This window comes from Nilaparvata lugens, chromosome 2, assembly GCF_014356525.2.
Source record: "Nilaparvata lugens isolate BPH chromosome 2, ASM1435652v1, whole genome shotgun sequence".
NCBI classification, from domain to species: Eukaryota; Metazoa; Arthropoda; class Insecta; order Hemiptera; family Delphacidae; genus Nilaparvata; species Nilaparvata lugens.
Window position 1 is genome coordinate 91,979,395 of NC_052505.1, and position 21,773 is coordinate 92,001,167.

General features: G+C 34.8%; 3 protein-coding genes across 5 annotated transcripts in view; 1 reads left to right on the forward strand and 2 right to left on the reverse strand.

Moving 5' to 3' along the window:
* Positions 1 to 21,773, reverse strand: part of LOC111061043 (semaphorin-1A) — a 530,166-nt gene that overhangs the window by 326,840 nt on the left and 181,553 nt on the right. The gene's annotated exons all lie outside the window — the stretch shown is intronic.
* On the reverse strand, positions 257 to 14,446 carry LOC111048337 (lambda-crystallin). Its single transcript, XM_022334214.2, is given in 7 exon segments — positions 257 to 664; positions 2,593 to 2,735; positions 4,576 to 4,652; positions 4,654 to 4,734; positions 8,092 to 8,300; positions 12,269 to 12,456; positions 14,034 to 14,446. Coding segments are annotated over 7 exon segments (951 nt in total). The 5' UTR covers positions 14,072 to 14,446; the 3' UTR covers positions 257 to 449.
* LOC111048326 (gamma-tubulin complex component 2) overlaps positions 19,973 to 21,773 on the forward strand; it is a 40,732-nt gene continuing 38,931 nt past the window's right edge. The window contains exon 1 of one of the 2 annotated variants that reach the window (XM_039422104.1): positions 19,973 to 20,172. In XM_039422104.1, the coding sequence (XP_039278038.1) occupies positions 20,013 to 20,172 (160 nt within the window). In that variant the 5' untranslated portion in view covers positions 19,973 to 20,012. The remainder of the gene's footprint in view (positions 20,173 to 21,773) is intronic. The other variant, XM_039422105.1, reaches the window with a different exon arrangement.

A 21,773-nucleotide genomic window follows, 5' to 3' on the forward strand; every position in this document is an offset into this window, starting at 1 on the left:
GTTCATCTGATTTACGTTGCTTATGCCTCAGTAAGGCTGAAGACCCAATTCTTCAAATCTAATAATTGAGTGGAATTGACAATAAAATCAGTGTTTCTCAATTCTATTCATATATTTATTCTAAATATATATTTGAAACTTAACAGCATTCTTACTAATACTCTACTGATTGAAAATATATTTTTAACATCAATTATTGATCCAATCTGAGTTCAAATCGCGTTTGAGCTGGGACAGTTGGGTGAAACAGTTTTAAAACATCTTTATATCTCGAAAACTAAGGTCGATATAAGAAAATTTGACATTTTTTGTTGCAAATTTCATGTAGAATCTACGATCTTCGGCTGTTACACCTTTCGTGTGACACCCCGTAGAATGTTGATTAGAATATTTGATAGTTACAATAAATTTACATACCTTTCGTGGGCCACTCAGTAAATTGATCCAGTTTATTTCGAGTCCAAATCGTGTTTGAGTTGCGACAGTTTGGTGAGACAGTTGTCCCTCCAGGCCCGCCGGGCTGGCAGCTGATCCAAAGGCGTCATCTCGTTGAGCTGACGTGACACCTCCTTCATAACTGGGCCCTCCATTTTCGGCACCGGCTGGAACGACATGCTTGTCGAGTAGATAGTTTTCGAGTAGCGCTCACAGTAGTTTTCCATGCCTGCAAAAACATTTCAAATCATCAAAACTAGTCCAAATAATCGTTCGAACAATGCGAAGATTGCACAGAAAATTTAAAATAACATCGAACATGGAGGCAGAATATAACTGGAGATTGATTGACTGCCTTTATTAAGGTCGGAGTTAGGACTCTAGGTCCTCTCTGCCACAACCCTAGAGAGATTTTTGATATTTATATATTACATCTCACATGAGAGAGAGAGAGAGAAAAAATATTAGAATAAGATTATCGAATCCATTAAAACAGTTGGGTAGCCTACTTGAAACCTGCAAGCTCTAGTTTTCCATTCCCGGAAAATGAGTTCAAATTACACAAAATAGACTGGATTGTACATAATTGGGTTGTATGGTTGAAGAAGCTAACAGGTTTAAAGTAATTTCTCCTAAATAGCTCAATTATCTCTAAAGTTCCATTCTAAAGTAATTATCACTAAGCCTTCATTCCGTAGTGGCTTTCCATACTGTACTAAGAACGACATTATACTTCAAATATTCAAGAAAAATACGTTAAGGCCCGATTACACCTATGTCTATTATTAAATTTAATCGAAAATAATAGTTAAAAAGGTAAACCGCTTCTCTCATTTGTTCTCATGGTATTCAACCGTCATTTAATCACAGTTTAATTTGATAGAAGTACGTCCATCCGGGATTAAACTTTTGAAGATAAAAAACTAGATACTGATTAACTTCAAAAATTGTTGTAATCCAACTAATAAATCTATTTATTGTAATTTCTTGATAGTAACATATATTTTTGATAATTTTTTATTACCTTACTTTAGAACTAATCTAAATATAAACTATACCTTTCATGTATTCATTTTTGTAGAGACTACACTATTGTATTTGATGCTGTAATATGAATTAGTAAACAATTATTATCAATAATTTATTTTTGGCACATTTTTGGATGACCTGATAATGGAAACAGATAACGCAAACTAGACTATTTTTAAAACGTTCCAATAATAAGATACTTTAAAACTAGCCTACATAACAATTACCAAATTCACGTCATCCATTGATAGATGACGTTTAGTATAATTTGATAAGGATGTAATCAATTTTATAAATTTGAACAATATTATTAAAAAACGTTAGTGCGTTAAAGATAATTACGTTGATTCACTTTAATTGAGTAAAAATAATACATCAATGAAAACAAAGGGTAAAAATATTTGTCAAAAATATATTTATTCAAACTACGATTATTCCGTAGTATCAGCATGCTGGTCTTTAAAAAACGTCACTTAATGCTGGTCTTTAAAATACGTTACTGACATATTATTACATGTATTTCTTGGAATGTGTGTTTCACAATGTCGATTTTCACGCTAATAATTTTTACAGAACCTAGATGTAAAAATCATTTATTTAGTTAGCTCTCATGCTAACAATCAAGATCAGGATATGTTATTGTAAATTAATGCAATGAGGTCTCGTAGCCAATTGTTTTAATTAATTAATATATTTATTAATGTTCATAGACAAAGAAAGATAAGATGGGTGGCAATATTTATAACTAAAGTAATGAAAGTAATGAATATTATACATAATATTAAAATATATACACCTTTTTAATTATTTTCTAGGTAAGATTAAACTTTCTTTCAATAAAAGGGATGATTTTTTTGACCACTCTATAGAGTAGTCTATTATGTATAATATTCATTACTTTCATTACTTTAGTTATATTGCCACCCAATTATTTAGGAGCTCTAGACTACTAAGATTAGGTTAAGAATGTTTCTGTATCCTCATTCCTCAGTACAGCTGATGATGCGTTGGTTAACTACGTGAAACCATGGTTCTGTTTTAATAAATCTTTAGTGAAATTTGACAATATCTTTGTTTTCGACCATCAATTCTACTAATTTTATTAAAGATAAGATGAATGACTGTTACCTTCAGCATTGAGATGAGCGGTTTCTAATGGTCCCAAAAATGCGTATCTCATTCCCAATCCAGCTGACATCACCTTATCAATATCTGCCACACTCAATACACCATCCTTCACTAGATTCCACGATTCGTTCAGAATTGCATACCTGAAACAACAAACATCCACATTAGACTTGCAAAATTTGAGTTTTAAATTTACTGACTCCCATAAAGAACTAACGAATCAATTCAATTTTGTTTTGCCGAGAATGATGCTCGCATGAGCTCTAGGCTTGTGCATGGGTAATGAGACTGATGAGTGAAACTACAGCTATAGAGGGTTCCGAACCACAGGGAGACGATTCAATTAGTCCTTATTCTACACAAGACTTTCTCAACTGATTATTGTGAATTATTATTATTATCATCTAATTTAATTATTTTATGACACTATTTATATTGTATAAATCCAATGATAAATAAACAACTATTTGATTTGATTTTTAAACTCGGTATTTAAAGTAGTTCGGTTCTTTAAATGGTCACCCTTACAACTGGAGTAGCATATATATGTATTTATGAAGAATATGTTTGCTAAGACCAGACAAATCTCTGTATGGTTGAGTTTTTATTTTTGCGTAAACTTTAAATAGAAAATTAAATATATTTGTTTCAAGTTTTTAATTGATTAATGAGGATGAAAATACGCCCATATCCATCCTCGGTCAATTTAGAATCATTATGTAAAAATTTCAAGTTGATCAGTTCATAAGTTATGATGTGTCATTTGTGAATTTCCTATCCCGTACGTGTATAAGCCAATTCCTTCCTTCATAATATAGATTAATTTTACTTTAAAGTTAATACTAACTGAATGATAACTATATCTAATAAAATTGACAAACTGAAAACTTGACCTACTGAAATCTTGAAGAATTTAAAATAGTCCTATAACCATCCTCGGCGAGTTCAGAATATTTATGTAAAATTGCAAGTTAATAAATTCATTAGATCATAGGTGATGATGCGTCTAACATCTATTTCCTATTCCGTACATGTATAAGCGCGCTTATACATGGATAAGCTAGCCAATTCATTCCTTTATAATATAATAGACTAGCCGTCAGGCTCGCTTCGCTCGCCATATCCGTCTAAAAATGAGATTAGCGGGCTTGCATTTTTCATTTGAGCATGCTTCATTCCATCATCAGAAAGTCAAAGTACTTCCTCGCTCGATTCAATCACCGATTAATTTCAATTATTTGGTGCAGGGTGGAAAAACGCTGATTTTGAGCGTATCTTTGATGAAATATTAAAGTCACCTCATCACTAAATTTTTAGACCCTAGCTAAACCTTTGTACCAAATTTGAACATTTTCTGTCAATTACTTGATGAAAGAACTGAGAAAACGCAATAAACCGCTAATTTTGGGCGTATCTTTGGCTTTATTTCAAATTCCTTCTAACACAACATTATTACACCCTAGCTTAGCTTCTGTACTAAATTTGAACAATTTCTGTTCATTTGTTCTACATAAATCTGAGAAGATGCAAAAATCCGCTAATTTTGGGCGTATCTTTGACGTTATTGCAAATTCCTTCTAACACAACATTATTACACCCTAGCTGAGCTTCTGTACTAAATTTGAACATTTTCTGTTTATTTGTTGTTTGTTCTCGATAAAGCTGAGAAAGCGCTAAAAAACGCTGGCAAAACGCAGATTTTTGGGCGTATCTTTGGAAATTTTCCAAATCCGTTCTTAGTGCGCCTCTAAAGGGCCAACTGAACATACCTACCAAATTTGAAAGTTTTTGGTCCGGTCGATTTTTAGTTCTGCGAACGAGTGAGTCAGTCAGTCAGTCAGTCAGTGAGTGCCATTTCGCTTTTAGATAGATAGATTTAATTCTTTTGCTATCGAACCATACAGTCATCAGCAACGTTTTATATATAGTTTTTTTATTATATATAACGTTTTTTATTAATGTTACTTCAAAGTTAATACTAACTGAATTCGATTGAGTGCGAATCCTTCGATTTCTTTAGTGAGAGTAACCGGTGCCTGGCCTATGTCCTCCATGATTTTTCCTTGTGAACTCTGTCACTTCTTTAGTGGTCCAAGGTGCTGGAACTATCTCAACTAAAGGCACGTAATAAGGAGGATTTACCTTGAAACCAAAGAAAAATAATCCATTATTGCCAATCGATCAAAACAAAAAGCTTTGATAATTATTATTAAACGAAAATCCAAATTGAATGCTGTAATTCACCCCGAAGACCTCTGCTCTTGCAAATATTGACAACCGGATAACATCTAGATGGAAATTCGATGAGCGCTACTATTCAAAGATGAATATTTCCCGTGCTGACAAATAATTTTTGTATAGTAGCGCTCATCGAATTTCCATCTAGATGTTTACCCTGTTGTCAATATTTGCAGTAATAGAAGTCTTCGGGGTGAATTACAGCATTTAATTTGGATTTCCGTTTAATAATAATTATAAATTCATTAGCATTTGAATAATTGCAATATATCAGTAATTTCCATCTGTAAAAAATATTGCTAGTGATTTTGCTAGAATAGAATAGAATGACTGCCTTTATTTTTGACCTAGGAGGGCGAAGTTGGGGCGCAGTCGGCCCTCTCTAACACTTAACCCTCCAATACACCTGCATGCACCTCCATGCACCTTCAGTGACTTTTGGTCAACACATCATTCTCATCAATATAAATCTTAAATTGTCTCATTGTATGAAAGGGGCAAAATATAGTGGAGTTGCGGAAGTAGAGTGTATCAAAGGAGGAAGCTGATGTTTGAATAATGCATATATCTCAATGTCTCAATGTCTCCACTTCCTTCTACCTATTTTTGGGTTAAGTGAAAGAGGGGACTCTTATTGCTTCAACTTCGCATACAACACTTGTAACAATTTAAAGTGTGATGAATGAAGACAGTTATCTATCTATCTATCTATCTATCTATCTACATTTGTCGCTTCAGTATGCTCAGACACATTTCAATACATGCATTATTTTCAACACTCTCAGCTACCTTCTCTGATACACTCCACCTTCGCCACTTCACTATCTTTTGACTCTTATTCCTGATTTTACTTTCAATATTATGAGATATGCTCCTGTTTGCAGACAAAGTTCATTCTTTAACAATCAGTATTGTATTCATTGACTGTACTTTATGCATTTTTGTTGAATTCAATATTTGATTATTGCTATTCTGTAATGTACTTGTCATTGAATAAAGATTTATTTATTTATACAATAGGATAATTCAAGAGAATTTTATATTGATGAGAATGATACTCTATAGGCTTTTTCGTAATTGAAAATGATCGCATGAAACTACAGTTTTGGGTGAGTTTTGAATTGGTTTTGAATCTTATACCTGTCACTTTGAGCTGACCTAATGCATAATCTTATAATTGGAGAATCAACAAGAAGGCGCCTATCTAATCAGAACGATTACAGGTCTGTCTGTTCGATAAACCACTCATTAGATGTATTCGCGTATTTACATAAAATGTATTGCATAAGTTACTTCTAACACTGGGCAAGCCTCTTATGTATTTGGTGAAGAAAATTATCTTCCTATAGGAAAAAAATTCTGAGGATGGATTAGTTAGGTATTAGTGACTATTTACTATTACTATTTTTATTGCATCCCAAACATCCGAATAATCAGACTGGGGATAAGTCAAAAAGAGCAACCTAAAGGAGGTTCTCAACACATATCATGATACATTAAAATACTGTAATTATACAATAGTCACATGAAATATTAATAAATATATATATACAGTATATATAAAAACGCAGTTAGTCAAGATTACCTATGTACAAGGACCTGGGAAGAATCAAAGACAAGGAACAATAATATATCACTCCTGCAGAAACTCATCCACAGAATAGTATGGCCTTTCAAGTAACAGCCTCTTTAACATTCCTCTGAATCTTCGTAAGTCCGCCATGTCTCTAATATCCTGAGGTAATCTATTATATATTTTTGGGCCCATATATTGCGGAAATTTTTCAAACATGGCGGTTCTATGAGCAGCCACTGATAGGGAGGCTGAGTGCCTTGTATTGTAACTGTGGATTTCATTATTGCGGGTGAAGTTTGGTAGGTTTTTGTGAACGTATGAACAGATCTCCAAGATATACAGTGACGGCAGTGTAAGTATCCTGCTACTCAGGAATAGTTCTCGACAGGGATATTGGGGGGGTTTACCAAAAATAACTCTTAATGCTTTTTTCTGAGATCTAAATACTTGGATGAAGAATTTTGATCTTCCCCAAAGGGTTATGCCATACTTGAGGAAAGGAAAAAGATAACCGTAATATACCACCATTAGGGCTTTGAAGCTCAATGTGTTTTTGAGCACTCGCAGAGAGAAAATAGCCGAGTTAACCCTGGAGCATATTTTTTGAGTGTGTACTGACCAGTCCAATCTACTATCTAGTGTTACTCCCAGAAGATCAACAGCAACGCTCTGCTGGGGTACACTCAAATCGGCCAACTCATTAAAGTTTCTGGATGCAAAATGGGGGGGTTGGAAGGTAATGAACTTGGTCTTACTTGAGTTCATAGACAGACCATTTGCAGCAAACCATTTCTTGATATTCAGTAGCTCTTCCTGTGTTTGGATGACTACAGCTCTCAAACTTGAATTAGTGATAATAGATGATGATAATAGTGAGGAACAAAAATACTTAGATTTACCTCTATTAAATAACGAGAAACTAGCTTCAATTGTATGATGGATGAATAGAAAAAAATAAATTGTTGTTTCATTATTTACTGTCTATAGTTTAATGGATATTGATTGATAGTGGAGGTGAAAATGAATGATATAAAAAATGAATTGTTGTTTCATTTTACTGTAGATAGTTTAATGGATATAATCAAACCTCATCACTTCTGTTTCAACCTAATTTTCTTCCAATGGATCTATCTTTTCTTCCTCCTTAAATTTAAATTGATTTTTTATATGATTAATACTAAATAATCTATTTTTATTTCATTTACCGTATGTATCTTATACTTATAGCCCAATATTTTTTATTGTAACACAGCTAATCTTAAGTACTGCTCCCACACACGGACGTCGTAATAGTCTATGTGGGCTCTAAAATTCGTTTTATAATTGTAATTGAGTTGTTAAAATTGTATGATACGTGAAAAAAGATTAATAGAAATGAAAATGAATCTAGTTTTAATAAATAATAAGCAGTTGTGACAAATAGCAGCAGAATCAAAGCTCACCGATGTCAGAATACATCAAGTCTAGTTGGCTGATCATACCTAATCGTAATAAAAGTTAATATATATCAATTAATCCAATACCAAACTTGAGATGAATGGAAAATACAAAATATATTTCAAACACTATGTTTGTGTCTGGGTAATGGGAGAGATAATGACGGATGAAAAACATAGTTTCAGGTGGAAAAAAATCAGATTAAAAATAGTTTCATGTGGGTTCCGAACCATTAATAGACTACTTACAGGATGAGCGACGATGACCTGAGCCTTATGTGCAAGGTCAGCAGAAAACAGCGACGGAACAAATGTGGAGGTGGAACTTGCCAGAACACACTTCGAGTCCACTACTGCGTCCAAATTTTTGAAAACTGTTTTCTTCAGCTCGATATTTTCGGGCACACATTCCTGTATGTAGACGGCGTCTTTTACACAGTCTACCAGGTTGGTTGTGGCTGAAACAAACCATAATTGGATATTTATCTATATATATAAAAGCGAAATGGCACTCACTCACTGACTGACTGACTGACTCACTCACTCACTCACTCACTCGCATAACTGAAAATCTACCGGACCAAAAACGTTTAAATTTCGTAGGTATGTTCAGTTGGCCCTTTAGAGGCGCACTAAGAAATCTTTTGGCAATATTTTAACTCTAAGGGTTGTTTCTAAGGGTTTAAAGTTCGTCTTTTAGCATGTATATTCTTCTTCTCCCAATCTCTTAATTATAATTGAAATTTCCATATTATATGTTACTATAGAACTATAGTCTAGATAGAGTACCTCTTCGAAACAGTTGTTAACTGGCAACTAAATTAATAATTTTGTCAGGTTGGCATTAAGTTGAGTTGACTGTTAGGTTGGCACCGAGTTGAAGATTTAAATGCATTTATCGCGGAAAAATTGATTGGGCACTGCTATTTCAATCCTGGGAATATTATATTACTAGCCGTCAGGCTCGCTTCGCTCGCCATATCCGTTTAGCCAGACGTTTAGTCTGGACCCCCGACTGGATTGTTCTAACATATGATAAAAATGCTCAAATGAAAAATGCAGGCGAGCGAAGCGAGCCTGCTGATCTCATTCTTGGACGATCCAGTCGGGGGTCCAGGGGGCTAGACGGATATGGCGGGCGAAGCGAGCCTGACGGCTAGTTTATTGATAATATTAATTAGAGAATTCGGGATGAACCAACAGGCATCCACCTGTTGCATTCAACTGTTTTTATTCAACATGTGTAATATAAGCAGTCTAGAATGTTAGTTTAACTAGTGCTTCAAACTGAGTTCATCTTAAACAACATTTAAACGGTTGACAAACTAACTTAGTAAGGCCCGTAATTAATGTATAAGGCCCAGTCCAGGTTCAAGTTGATGTTTCATTACAATAGGTTCGATTTCAAACCCACCAGCTGATCTGATCGATTTAAACTTAGCACGAAGCAATTATTATAGTAATTGCTGCCACTTTATAATGACAGTATTTGATCAACTTTGGTTTTGCTATCCTTGTCTATCATTCGACAAAGCCGGTGGTACTATCCTTTCTAGGTCCACAATGGTGCCAATAATGTTTTTGACAGTGTAGTAATATGATTAATTAATGCAGAGAATCGGCATCGCTATTCTTCTATCTTTATCCACTGTCATTATAACGTGGACCTCACTATAGTCGAAGCAATAGTCGTCACCACCAAATTTAAATTCTTTATTAGCAATTTCATTCTTTACATTACATTTACAAAAAAGTAAGTTAGAGAATTTCTGCTTTGTCAATATACAAATTAGAATCAACATAATCAATTACAGTCGATAAATAAATTAATCACAAATAAAATTAAAAATTCTAGAACTAAAACTAAAACACACACTGGAGGCTTCCAGTAATTAGAAATACCAATATGTGTTATCTATTACTATGAATTCTACGTCAACCAATTAAGAAATATCTAGTTATATTTATATTTGACATTATCCTTAAAAATTATACCAAAGTGATTACTAAAGTATACGAATGTTTATTAGTGAGGTCAAATATTCATGACCTCGGCAGTAAATCAGTAAAGTTGTTGCATTCCTGGTAATAAAGATAAAGAACCTCTTATATAAGACATTACTGTTTCCGTATATCTATTAAATAATGAATAAACTCTTACATAACTCAGCAAAGTACTGTGAAAAATATATTTTTAAAGCTCGAGTGAAGTGAAGTTGCGGATAGAGTACAAGAGAAACTAAAGAAAACTTAAGGTTAATAATTATTAGCTCTTAATTGAACATATTTCCTTACAAATAGTATTTATGACTCGGTAGTGAATAAGTAACTACGATAATACCTGTGATAAGGAAGTACTGTTGCTATTGTGAAGTCCACGTTATAATGGCAATATTTGATTAACATTGGTGTTTCTATCCTTGTCTATCATTCGACAAAACAGATAGCGCTATCCTTCTCTATCTCTACATCGTTGCCATATCGTTTTTCAACAATGTAGAAACAATATAATAATTGAACAAGGTATTCAATCTCAATCTCTAAAATATTTATTATTTAATATAATTGAAAAACATATTTTCTTGACTAATTCAATATAAGCATTGAGAAACAATAGCGTAAGTAGATATCCCATGGTAGCCTATAGGGAGTTTATGTCGTAACTTTTACTGTTATCTCAAGCCGATTACTGTTGATTATTGTCGATTTTTACTGTTCTGTTGGGGTGAGAGTTTATGAACGGCACAATATGAGAGACTACCAGTGTCACACAGCTTCAAGGGAAAGAGCTACGTAGACTAACGGCTTGAGATAACAGTAAAAGTTGCGACATAAACGCCCTATACCATGGGATATCTACTTACGCTATTGTTTCTCAATGATATAAGCTAATTGAATATTTTAAACAAGATGAACATTTGATATTGCATCAGATAAACCGTTATTTATTTATTTAATCATTCAGAATTATCACACAACTTTCATAAGAGTAGGCTACTACAGGCTTACGCCCAAAACGGTACCAATTCTAATTTATACAACAGACCAAATGTAGCTAGGTATTCTCTATAGAAGGCAGTGGCAAGGCAGAGAATGAGTAACGCTGCCTCCTACCTTTCTCCAATGCCATTATAGCGTAGATCTCACTATTGACAGTGAGACAGTTTAAGTTGTTACACGCTCAAAGCAGATATTATTATAATTGTTAGGCAGTTGATAGAGTAATGGTCGGTTTCACCAACCTTGATCAAATATAGCCTAGCCATGGTCAATTAGATTGATCACTCGTTCAAATATAAAACTGTTCCACCAACCTCGGGATTGATCAAAACTCCGTGGATCAAATCTGAACATAATCTCTTGTAGCTGTACTTTTCTGAAGTTGGCCAACATGTTTGCTGGCTTGCTATTGGCTTGGCTACATCTGATTTTGATGGATGGAAATTACTGAGATATTGCAATTATTCAAATGCTAATGAATTAATAATAATTATTATTAAACGAAAATCCAAATTAAATGCTGTAATATATTAAATATATTAACACCCCATGATACTTAATATCAGTTTTTCTGCTCAGAGGGTAATTTGCACTGAATGCCCTTTTTACTTTACCGTTAGGCTGTAAAAAATTCAGATTACTGTACTTTTTTCTGTAATTACTGTACTGATTTCTCTTCATATTCATTATTTCGGGGTGGGGCCCCTGACAGAGACGTTTTGTATAGTCAAACATCTATAATAATTTATAATATTTTAAATATGAATTGAATACTCTCGTACAAAGAGATTTACAAATCACCATCAATTTTGACAATTTTTTATGAACAAAAGAACAATCCAATTCTAATGAGATAAATTGAAGCAGCAAGGTTGTTTCAAGGATTGAATAATATAGGCCTACTGTGTAATAAAAGAGTAAAGCAAATATTTTTCAAAATCTTCTCTTATTTTCTATACTATAATGATTTACTAATTAAAAGATTCCGAGAAGGAACCTAATAAATAATTACAACTAAATTTAATCGCACTAAAATCTTTGAAATTTTTCATTGCGTCAAAAACATAACCCAAAAACAGCAAGGAAATTGATCGAACCAGTCTTTTGACCGTGTTCAAATAATTTGATCGCCCGTTCGGCTGCAGTCAAACTTAACCATTGGTTTGACCGTGGTTAAACGTAACTGGTGTTGATGGAACGAATTATTTCTGATTTGACCAGCTGATAGACTTCAACCATGTTCAAATGCCTTGACCAATGTTGGTGAAACGGGGCATTAGGAGTTAAAGTTATTAAAGTTTGAAGTATTAACAAGGCATGCTGACATTTTATAGTGAATTTCACTCAAGTCATAAAGCTGATAATAGGTAATAATAGTAAGTTAAGTAGAGTTGCATTTCTTTTAGTCATAAATCTATAATAATACCTGTGATAAGTGAGTACTGTTGTTGCGCATTTAGAGTTCCGCGTAGCAGTTTCTTTTGTTCAAGCTTTGTGAGCTGCTCTTTGAGGTCGACCAGAGCAGTTTCAATTTGTTCGGGAAGAATGTCGTACAGCGTCACATTGTAACCAGCCGCTGCGAAAAGCATTGACCAACTTCTGCCAATCAGGCCACTAGAAAAAAAATACAATAGATAAAATCTGTTGAATGAGTGCCGGTTGCACAAAAGCGGGTTAAATTTTAACCGTGATTAATTTCACGAGAACCAATCAGAGAAGCCGTCTTATCAAGAACCGTGATTAATTTCACGAAAACCAATCAGAGAAGGCCTTCTTGATAAGACGGCTTCTCTGATTTGCTCTCGTGTAATTAATCAAGATTAAAATTAAACCAGCTTTTGTGCAACCGGCACTAGGAATTGATATTGTAGATTTCTCCATAATTGAAAAAACACATCCACAATAATTAGACTTGTAGACAGGACTGCAGCGTGGATGTGACAGAAATAAAACTGTGTCTATTCAATAACAGAAGAGATTTTTCTATTCAACGAGGATGATGCCCTCATAAGCAATAAGATATAGTGTGGACCACTTTATACTGGCTGTATTTTGATTAACAATGGTGTTGCTATCCTTGTTTATCATTCGATAAATCAGATAGCGCTATTCTTTTCTAGCTTCAGATTGCTTTATAACAATATAGAGACATAATTGATGAAATATTAAATCTCATTCATGAAAATGTATTATTTGATCATTAAAAAATATATTTTGACAATGAATGGAATATAATTGATTATTTTAAACAAGAATGAACAGTTGATATTACATCAGATATACCGGTATCAGCTATCCTCTATAGAAGGCAGTGGCATGGCAAAGAATCGGCAATGCTGTTCTCTTATCATTCTCCACTGTCATTAGCCTATAATGTAGACGTTATTACAGAATAATGAAATAATGGTAATGAGAAGGTTATTGATGACGATGATGAGAGATGTAAAAATTAAATACAGGTATCCAAGATATCCAAGGATACCGGTATCCAAGTATTATTTAATGTTTTATGAAAAACACAATCAAGTATTATGATTATTATGTAAAAAAAATACATCAAAATCATTGATAACTTAGTAGATTGTCAATTAAGAAAAAAGGGTTAATTTACAGAGGCTGCAATGTAAATAATAAATGAACTATATATTCAATGGAAATTTCATGTTAAGAGCAATTACAGTATTACAACCGGTTCAAAACCTGAAATAATTCCAATGAAAAAATAGTTGAGACATTTTTACTGTCTTTTTACTGATTTATTTCTCTCGATACAGTCTTAATGTATTAAGTCTAGAGGAAACAACTTAATGAAAATATATATGATGATGCTATGGTACCATACCTATTACTTTTATCTTAGCTATAATAAAAGAGGATATCTTTTATAAATGAGATACGAGGCGTCTTCTGAGCAATAATATGGTAAGCATAAATAAATTTAGGAAAACTTGGTCTTGAATACAAACTTATTTACATTTTTATTGATGTTCAAATGTATAAAACTGAAAAATGTACTGTAATTAATCTGAGAAGAATATGTTGATTGGTAGATCGTAGTAGACCTACATGAAGGGAAAGGGTACGATACCGTACCGTATGAAATTCTCTAAAAAAAATATAAGACAGAATCTTTAAATCATAATGTTTATATATTCCAAATTGAATGAGGGCATAAATATCCAGTTACTCACCTTCCAATTATACCAATCTTTCCTTTGCTAGTAGACATATTTGACGAGAAAAGAAACTGATTGAAAGAGTGGATATAAAATAAAGTTAGTACTTGATGCAGAAAATATGTGATTACGGAAGAGTGCTAGATTCGACTAAACTTTACTAGGGACTTAATATAATTGAAAATTATGTTTAATTAGGATAGCGTGATGAAAAATGATTATAATAATTATGTTGATTGAAAAGTACCACACTTTTGAAAAAAGCAGGTCTACCTTCTACAACAAACTCAACTTATTGACTAACTGGAATGTGAATTCAAAATTGCATCGTGCATTCTTTACTCTCTCTACTTCACTCATAAATCTTATTACCACACCCCACCACACAAATTGGAGCAACAACCGGTTATCCTTATCATAAAAGTTCAAATGCAAGACGTCAAGATGTTTTTGTTTAGTTATTTGAAGGTTATGTTTTTCTTCGAAGTAAACAGCTGATTTCTTCTGTGATAAATATGGCGGCTCTGATTACCAGTTGCACAAAAATAATTAAATTTTTTTCTGGTCTTATGGAACTTCGAGTTCCCAACCAAACATCGAATTTGAGGAATCATAAAATCAATCCTATTACTGAATTATCATCAAATTCAATAAGTTATATTATTTTCATCAAGATCGATGATTCTTGAATCCAGCTGATAGTCACACTGGCGGGAGTCAGTGAATTTTTGGTCGGTGTTGTGGTACACTGCAATAAATTTAATGTATTGTTTTCATTTCAATTTATGTCTCTTAAATACTGAATTCAGTCAATAATATAAGAATTCTATCAATATCTCTTTATTTTTTTACATTTATATCTGTCAATTCAATGCCCGTAATAGAAAAGAGTAACAGAAATGTTTTGCTGGATTGATTTGGTGTTTACAATCTGAAAATGTGCAATTTGCAATTTCGTGTTCTAACCTTTCAACTTTGAAGTAGTCAAGTACTATTTCTTTTTAAAAATGAATGAATTCAAAATTCACAAACTGTTATGCGAGTTGATTGAAGCCTGGGAGTGAGTATATAATTCAATTTGAAACTTAGTAATTTCTTGGTTGAGTTAGAAGTTATTTTTTAACCACCATTAAGAGTTATCTATCCAACCACTATTTTGTTGCAATCACTCAATCTGGTTTTGTTTTTGTTGTTGGAAACTAAGTTATGGATATAAATAGCATATAAACTCATAATTGGAGTATAATATTGGTGACAAAAGTTTATTTAGTTTTACAAACCTGCATTAAGTTAAGCACAAAGAAATCACTTAATTCACCAATAACTGTAATGCCGGATCTACATGTTGGCCCAATGTCGAACAGTCCCAGTGTGTGGATGGGTGGTTTGCCAACGTTGGCCTTTATTAGGCAGAAGGTGAATTGCAGGCTGTGCCAGCTTGCTGTAGATGACTGTAGATGGGTTATTAGTTTTGAGTAAAGTAACCTTTCTACTATAGTACATGAAATGCAACCTTTCATTTTGCCCACATCAGCTTTTAGCTTGTGCATGGCTGATTCAGTAAGATTTTCAAACATCCATGCCTACAGCGGGATTCGAGCCCACGACCAGGTAGCGGTAGCAGACTGAAGGGCGCAACGCCGTAGCCGTCTTGGTTTCATGGCCGGTCATTTAAAAGGCCCTAGTTCTTAATTTCAGTTCTTGAAAGTTACAGTTGTAGGGAACTCATCACGGAAGGCTAATATGCCTACTGCCTTGTCCACTTATTAGCTCATTACCGTAAAATAATTCTTGGTACTCTACTAAACATATTTTTTAACTCCGATTATGCTAATGCCGCATCTACATTTGGCCAACGAAAGTGTGGATGAGTAGTTCGCCAGCGCTGGCCTTCCCTAGTCTTCATTTACCTACGTAGAATTACCAGGCTGGGCCACTGACTGGGCCTACATTTAGATGCGGCATGAGCTATTATAGGTTGTGTATACAATCAGAGCCCCTAGCGTGCCCTGGCGGCATGTCTGTGTTATGAACAGAACCATTATAATTATTAAGAAAGAGCGTATGGTCGCGGCTAGAAATACTCTAACTTTTCTAGAAATAAGTCTCTGTAAGAAGCTACGTCTTCCGTCGACGACGGCTACCGTCGTATCTCCCAATGTTAAAGCCATGCTACGCCAGTTTGAAATAGACATAATGATTAACATTAGGAGATACTTTGGCAAAGTATCTAAACTTAAGAAGAAGATGTATCTAAAATTAAAAAGTAAAGATATAGTATAAAAACTTCTTTCAAAAAACGTATTTTTAGCGACGCTATGTTGGTGTGTGATGGGTCTAGTCTGCACTATGCTATAGTCAATTCTCTGATCAAGTGGCTTGCCGAGTCGCTGGTAAGCTTGGTCTCGTTGGTCTTGCCATCCACACTCCAATGTGACCATTTGTGAATGCTTGGCTAGTGACTCGCCTTTGCTTGGCTGGCCTCGGCAAAGCCCCTAGCCACAACCTATAGCCTTGGCTTAGCTCGACAAAAATCGTAGTGATGGCGAGCGCTGGCAAAGCAGGCATCCACACTCTCACACTTATCGTCATTTGTATGCATTGGACGAAAGTGTGGATGCGGCATCAAGGCCGGTCACCAACAATGCTACAAGTCTATAATGTTTAGAATATAAATAGTATATATATAGACATCTATAACCAGCCTTAGAATGTAGATCACCCTTGGAATTTCCTTAGAATGTTATCTCAAAGTACACCCTTAAAATTCACCATACATTCTTATACCTTTGCACTCACCTCACGTCCTTTGTCCTTTCCTCTGTCCTCACACTCAGAGACTGTTTCCTAACCCACTTTCTTAAAATTTAGATATCCTTAGAACGTAGATCACCCTTAGAATGTAATCATAACCTACACCCTTTACATTCACCATACGTCCTTTTTCCTTTACACTCACATTTGTCCTTTCCTCTCTCCTTGTCACACCCAGAGACTGTCTGAGCGACGCGGCTGATCCTCTGCCTTATTTTACGTCGTACGTCAGGTCGAACGTATCGCCCGAGGAATGCCTGGAGAACGTACTGCGCTACAACACAGACCTGGCCGGTCGCAAGAGGGGTGTATCGGAGATGGCCATCAAACAGGTGCTGCAGCACAACAAGTGTGCCAACCCGGAGAAGTTTCTTCACAAGTACGAGCATCTCAAAGCCAAAAAGTGAGTTTTTCAAACATACATTACACTAAAATAGACCTAGTTATTAAATTTGTACTTCTAGGGATAAAGTGAAACTTTTTCCTGAGTGGAAACGTTTAGAGCTCGCGGCAAAGCCAAGGGTGACAATTTTCCCGAGGGAGTTGAAGCACATTTGTTCCATTTTTCCTTCACCCACATTTATAAAAATATATTGTTCCACCCTCATTTTACAAAGCTTGTTCAAACTTCAAACACAACCTACAATCACAGATAAAAGTACGTTTTTGTTGAACAACAACTCTGGATAGTCTTATATCATCTGAGCCAGTATCTTCTATCTTATTTCCAACACAGATCATTAGAGACATAGATTGACCAACATAGTTGCTTCCCGTGTTATTCAAATGGAGTTACTTTTAGTATCTAGGGCCTAAAGTGACTACTTTACTTCTTGGGCATAAAAGTTTGTGCTTTGGTGTTCTGATCCAAATTTATAAAAATATATTGTTCCTTCCTCATTGTACAAAGCTTGTTCAAACTTTAAACACTACCTACAACCATAGATAAAAGTACGTTCTTGTTAAACAACAACTGTAGATAGTCTTATATTATCTGAGCCAGTACCTTCTATCTATTTCCAACACAGATCATTAGAGTCATAGATTGACCAACATAGTTGCTTCCCGTGTTATTCAAATGGAGTTACTTTTAGTATCTAGGGAGTAAAGTGACCACTTTACTTCTTGGGCATAAAAGGTGTTCTGATCCAAATTTATAAATAGTTATTTGTATATCTAGAGTGAAAAGTACGACTTTTTCTCCCTGAGGGAAAAGTTTGAAGCCCGAGGCGAAGCCGAGGGCAACAATTTTCCTGAGGGAGAAAAAGTATTTTTCACTCGTGATGTACACAACATTTTTCCTCCATCTACATTTTTTTATAGAAACTGCAATAAAAATCATTTTAATAACTTACGTATTGGTGACAATGTTTCCTAACAACATAACCTAAAATCTAAAACTTTAAAACCGCCGTCTGATTGGCACTGCCGATTGCGCTATCTATCGGCTAAAGTTGTAACAATCAGCTGGGTGTTTACCAAAAATGGCTGACTCCAGATCACGCGGTTCAGATTTGAATTGCAGATCAAAAATATTTGTTGGCTGGTATTTTGAATAGAATAAGATATTTTTAAAATTGTATAAATTTTTATCGTCTACTTATATTAAGAATATAATATCATACAAACATATATTTCATGAGTTGATCAAATTTCTGGTTGTGGTATTGAATTCGTTGACTCAATGACAGACACCTCTTTATGCTTTCTCATCTGAGCTTAGACCTTCTAACCTATTATAATGTAAGTTTTTAAAATAGAGATGCTTCCCATGTTATTTAAATGGAGTCACTTTTACTCCCTAGGGAGTTTTTCTGTTTTTTACTACCGAGGGCGAAAAAGTGACACTTTAGTATTATGTTTCAGGGAGTAAAGTAAGTACTTTAGCCAGTAGGTGGAGGAAAAATATATTGTTCCTCCCTCATTGAACAAAGCGTGTTCAAACTTCAAACACTACCACAACCATAGATAAAAGTACGTTTTTGTTGAACAACAACTCTAGATAGTCTTATATTATCTTAGCCAGTACCTTTTATCCTATTTCCAACACAGATCATTAGAGACATAGATTAACCAACATAGTTGCTTCCCGTGTTATTCAAATGTAGTTACTTTTAGTATCTAGTGCGTAAAGTGACCACTCCACTTCTTGGGCATAAAAGGTAGCTAAGAGTCTTTAAATGATGCATGTATCTAATTGTCTCAGCTTCCTCTATATGTATGTTTATTATTATGTTCCGCATTTACGGCGAAACGCGGCAATATATTCCATGATTTTTGACAGATATGTATCTTTTTGAATTGTATGTCGACGTATATAAGGTTTTTTTGAAATTTTAAGGATGATATAAAAAGAAATCAAGCCTCCTTCATACGCTAATATTATCGTAAAAATCAGAATAAAGAATTATTCGTGATTAATCATCTGTCGAGTGGATTATTAATTGCATGCAATGATGCATGCAATAATTGATAACTCAAAATAGCATCGTATTTTCTTCATACGTTTCTCTGCTTTCCACTCGGTCAGCTTTTGATGATAGTAGTTGTTTACAACAGATGATAAGCATTGTCGATACACCAACCCTAACAGCCATTAGTCGTTTTCACACCGATATCTCAGAATTCACGACACGAAGACACAATAGGATAGAATTACTCCGATGAATAGTATTAGGCTAGGGCCACACGAGCGCACAAAGTGCGTCCGTTGCAACGTACTTTTTGACGTCCGTTGTAGAAATACAGAGAAGTGAATTGGTGACAACACACGAGGTACGTCCGTACCAAGTAACGGAAGTCGTAACGGATGGTGATTTTTGAACTGCGCAGAAAATGCTACAACGCACGTCGAGACATGCAAAAGTTATTGCTTCGTCTGGTTCAATTGCGTAAAGCCAACTGACGTTGACGCACCACACTCAACGCTCGTGTGGTGTCATTGGCGACGGCCGCAAAAAGTAAGTTGCAACGGACGCACTATGTGCGCTCGTGTGGCCCTAGCGTAGAGGAGACTTTGGTTTATAACTGCGCGAGGTCTACTGTTCACAGAACTGCTAGTGAACATGATATTGCCAATGCTTATTGTTGTAAAGACTGTGGAAAAATAATAAAGTGAATTGATCAATGCGCATTTTTTGTGTGTGTTTCTGGTGACAGGTTTGCAGCAAACTTGTAAAGATGGCGGCCAAACTGCAGGTGCGAAAGAGCGCCAAATCGGAGTCACGTGGTGGCCCACCAATGCCAGCTCACTCAGACATCACCGACTGGAGCTCAGTGCGGCCCTTCATGTCCATGGACTTCTTCGATCCCCCCAACAGCCAGTCGGCTGCGCCGCTATGTGAGTTCGCAACACACCTAAAACAATTTCAATTGAATACTTTGAAGTAATTATCATAGAGAAAAGATAGCATAAAACTGCGTACAGACTTGAACGCCACGAATACGCGATTTTCACTTTTCATCAGCTGAGGCTACGCTTATTATATCTGCATGCCTTAATGTTTCTGTACTAATACAGATATAATAAGCTGATGAAAAGTGAAATGCGTGTGTTCGTGGCGCTCTAGTCTGCAGTTTGAAAATATACCCCATTGTATTTATTTATTAGTGAACAGAATCACAAATCATATAAATATGATTAGGTAGGAACAACAGGGTATAGGGTGTTTATGTTCAATATTTCACTGTCAACTCAAGCCGCTAGTCCTATTAGGCTCTACTCACACTGTGACTCAGGTCGAGAAGAGACTCGACTCTAGTCAAGAGCATGTGTTTTCAAATGGTGACGTCGCGGAGACTAGAGTCGACTGGTCTGAGTGTCACCATTTGGAAACACAACATGCTCTCGGCTAGAGTCGAGTCTTTTCTCGACCTGAGTCGCATAAGTTTGAGTTGAGCCTTAGTCATTTTGTGAGGCTGGTAGCCTCTCATACTATGCCGTTCTCACACTCACCCGGCCAAAACAGTAATATTAGTCGAGAGTAAACTTCTTGAGAGTAATCTTAACAGTAGTCGACAGTATCTTGCAAATCGGCTTGCAATTTGGAACATAAACGACCTGATTGATTACGATCATTATTATAATATTATTGATCGAGATGATTATGATCATGTGTTAGGCAATTCGCTACTTTTATAATAATTAATATTGGGGGACGACCGAGCATCGTTCTGGAGTACAAAAGCATATGAATTTTTTAACGAAAGAGGGAATTATAATATATTTATAGTTTATAGAATTATATACTATGTTTGCTACAATATTTGTTAATTTACCATTTACTATTCTACACTAATAGCATCTAGTTACTATTTTAGACTTTTTAAAGTAAAAAATTAGCCCAACATTCACAACTATATGATGAAGTTTTCACTTGAGAATTACTTCTAATTCTACTATCCAAAAAAGGAGTGTTATTCATACACTATGAACACTGAAAATTTGTGGCCATTGCTACTACTATGTCTCATCACTTTATAAACAAAATACTACACATGCGAAGGCCAACCAACAGCTGTGTGCATCTGCTAAAAAAAGTTTTAGTGTTGAAGAATTAAAAGCAAATTTAACTATTTGATGAATTTGGAAACATCACGAAAATATGTTTCTATTTTGAATATGATTATTATTTTTGATCAATTAAGTTCACCTTTCACACCCTCAAAGTTTCTTCATCGTTTAGGTCGTGTTTATATTTTTACAGTTTGGCTATACGTCAGCTTGTGAATTTCAGGGATGAGATATTTTGATTTCCCACAGACGCACACGCTCACTCATTTTCAGATTCATAAACGACGAAAATCTCAGTTGTTTTTCCAAGGATGAATTATCCCTTTAATGTCGTTCAGCGAGTTTTCCTAGAGATGAAACCTAGTACAATCGAATTTTTATATCATAAACCTACTATGTTCCAAATTTCGTGAGAATCGTTGGAGCCG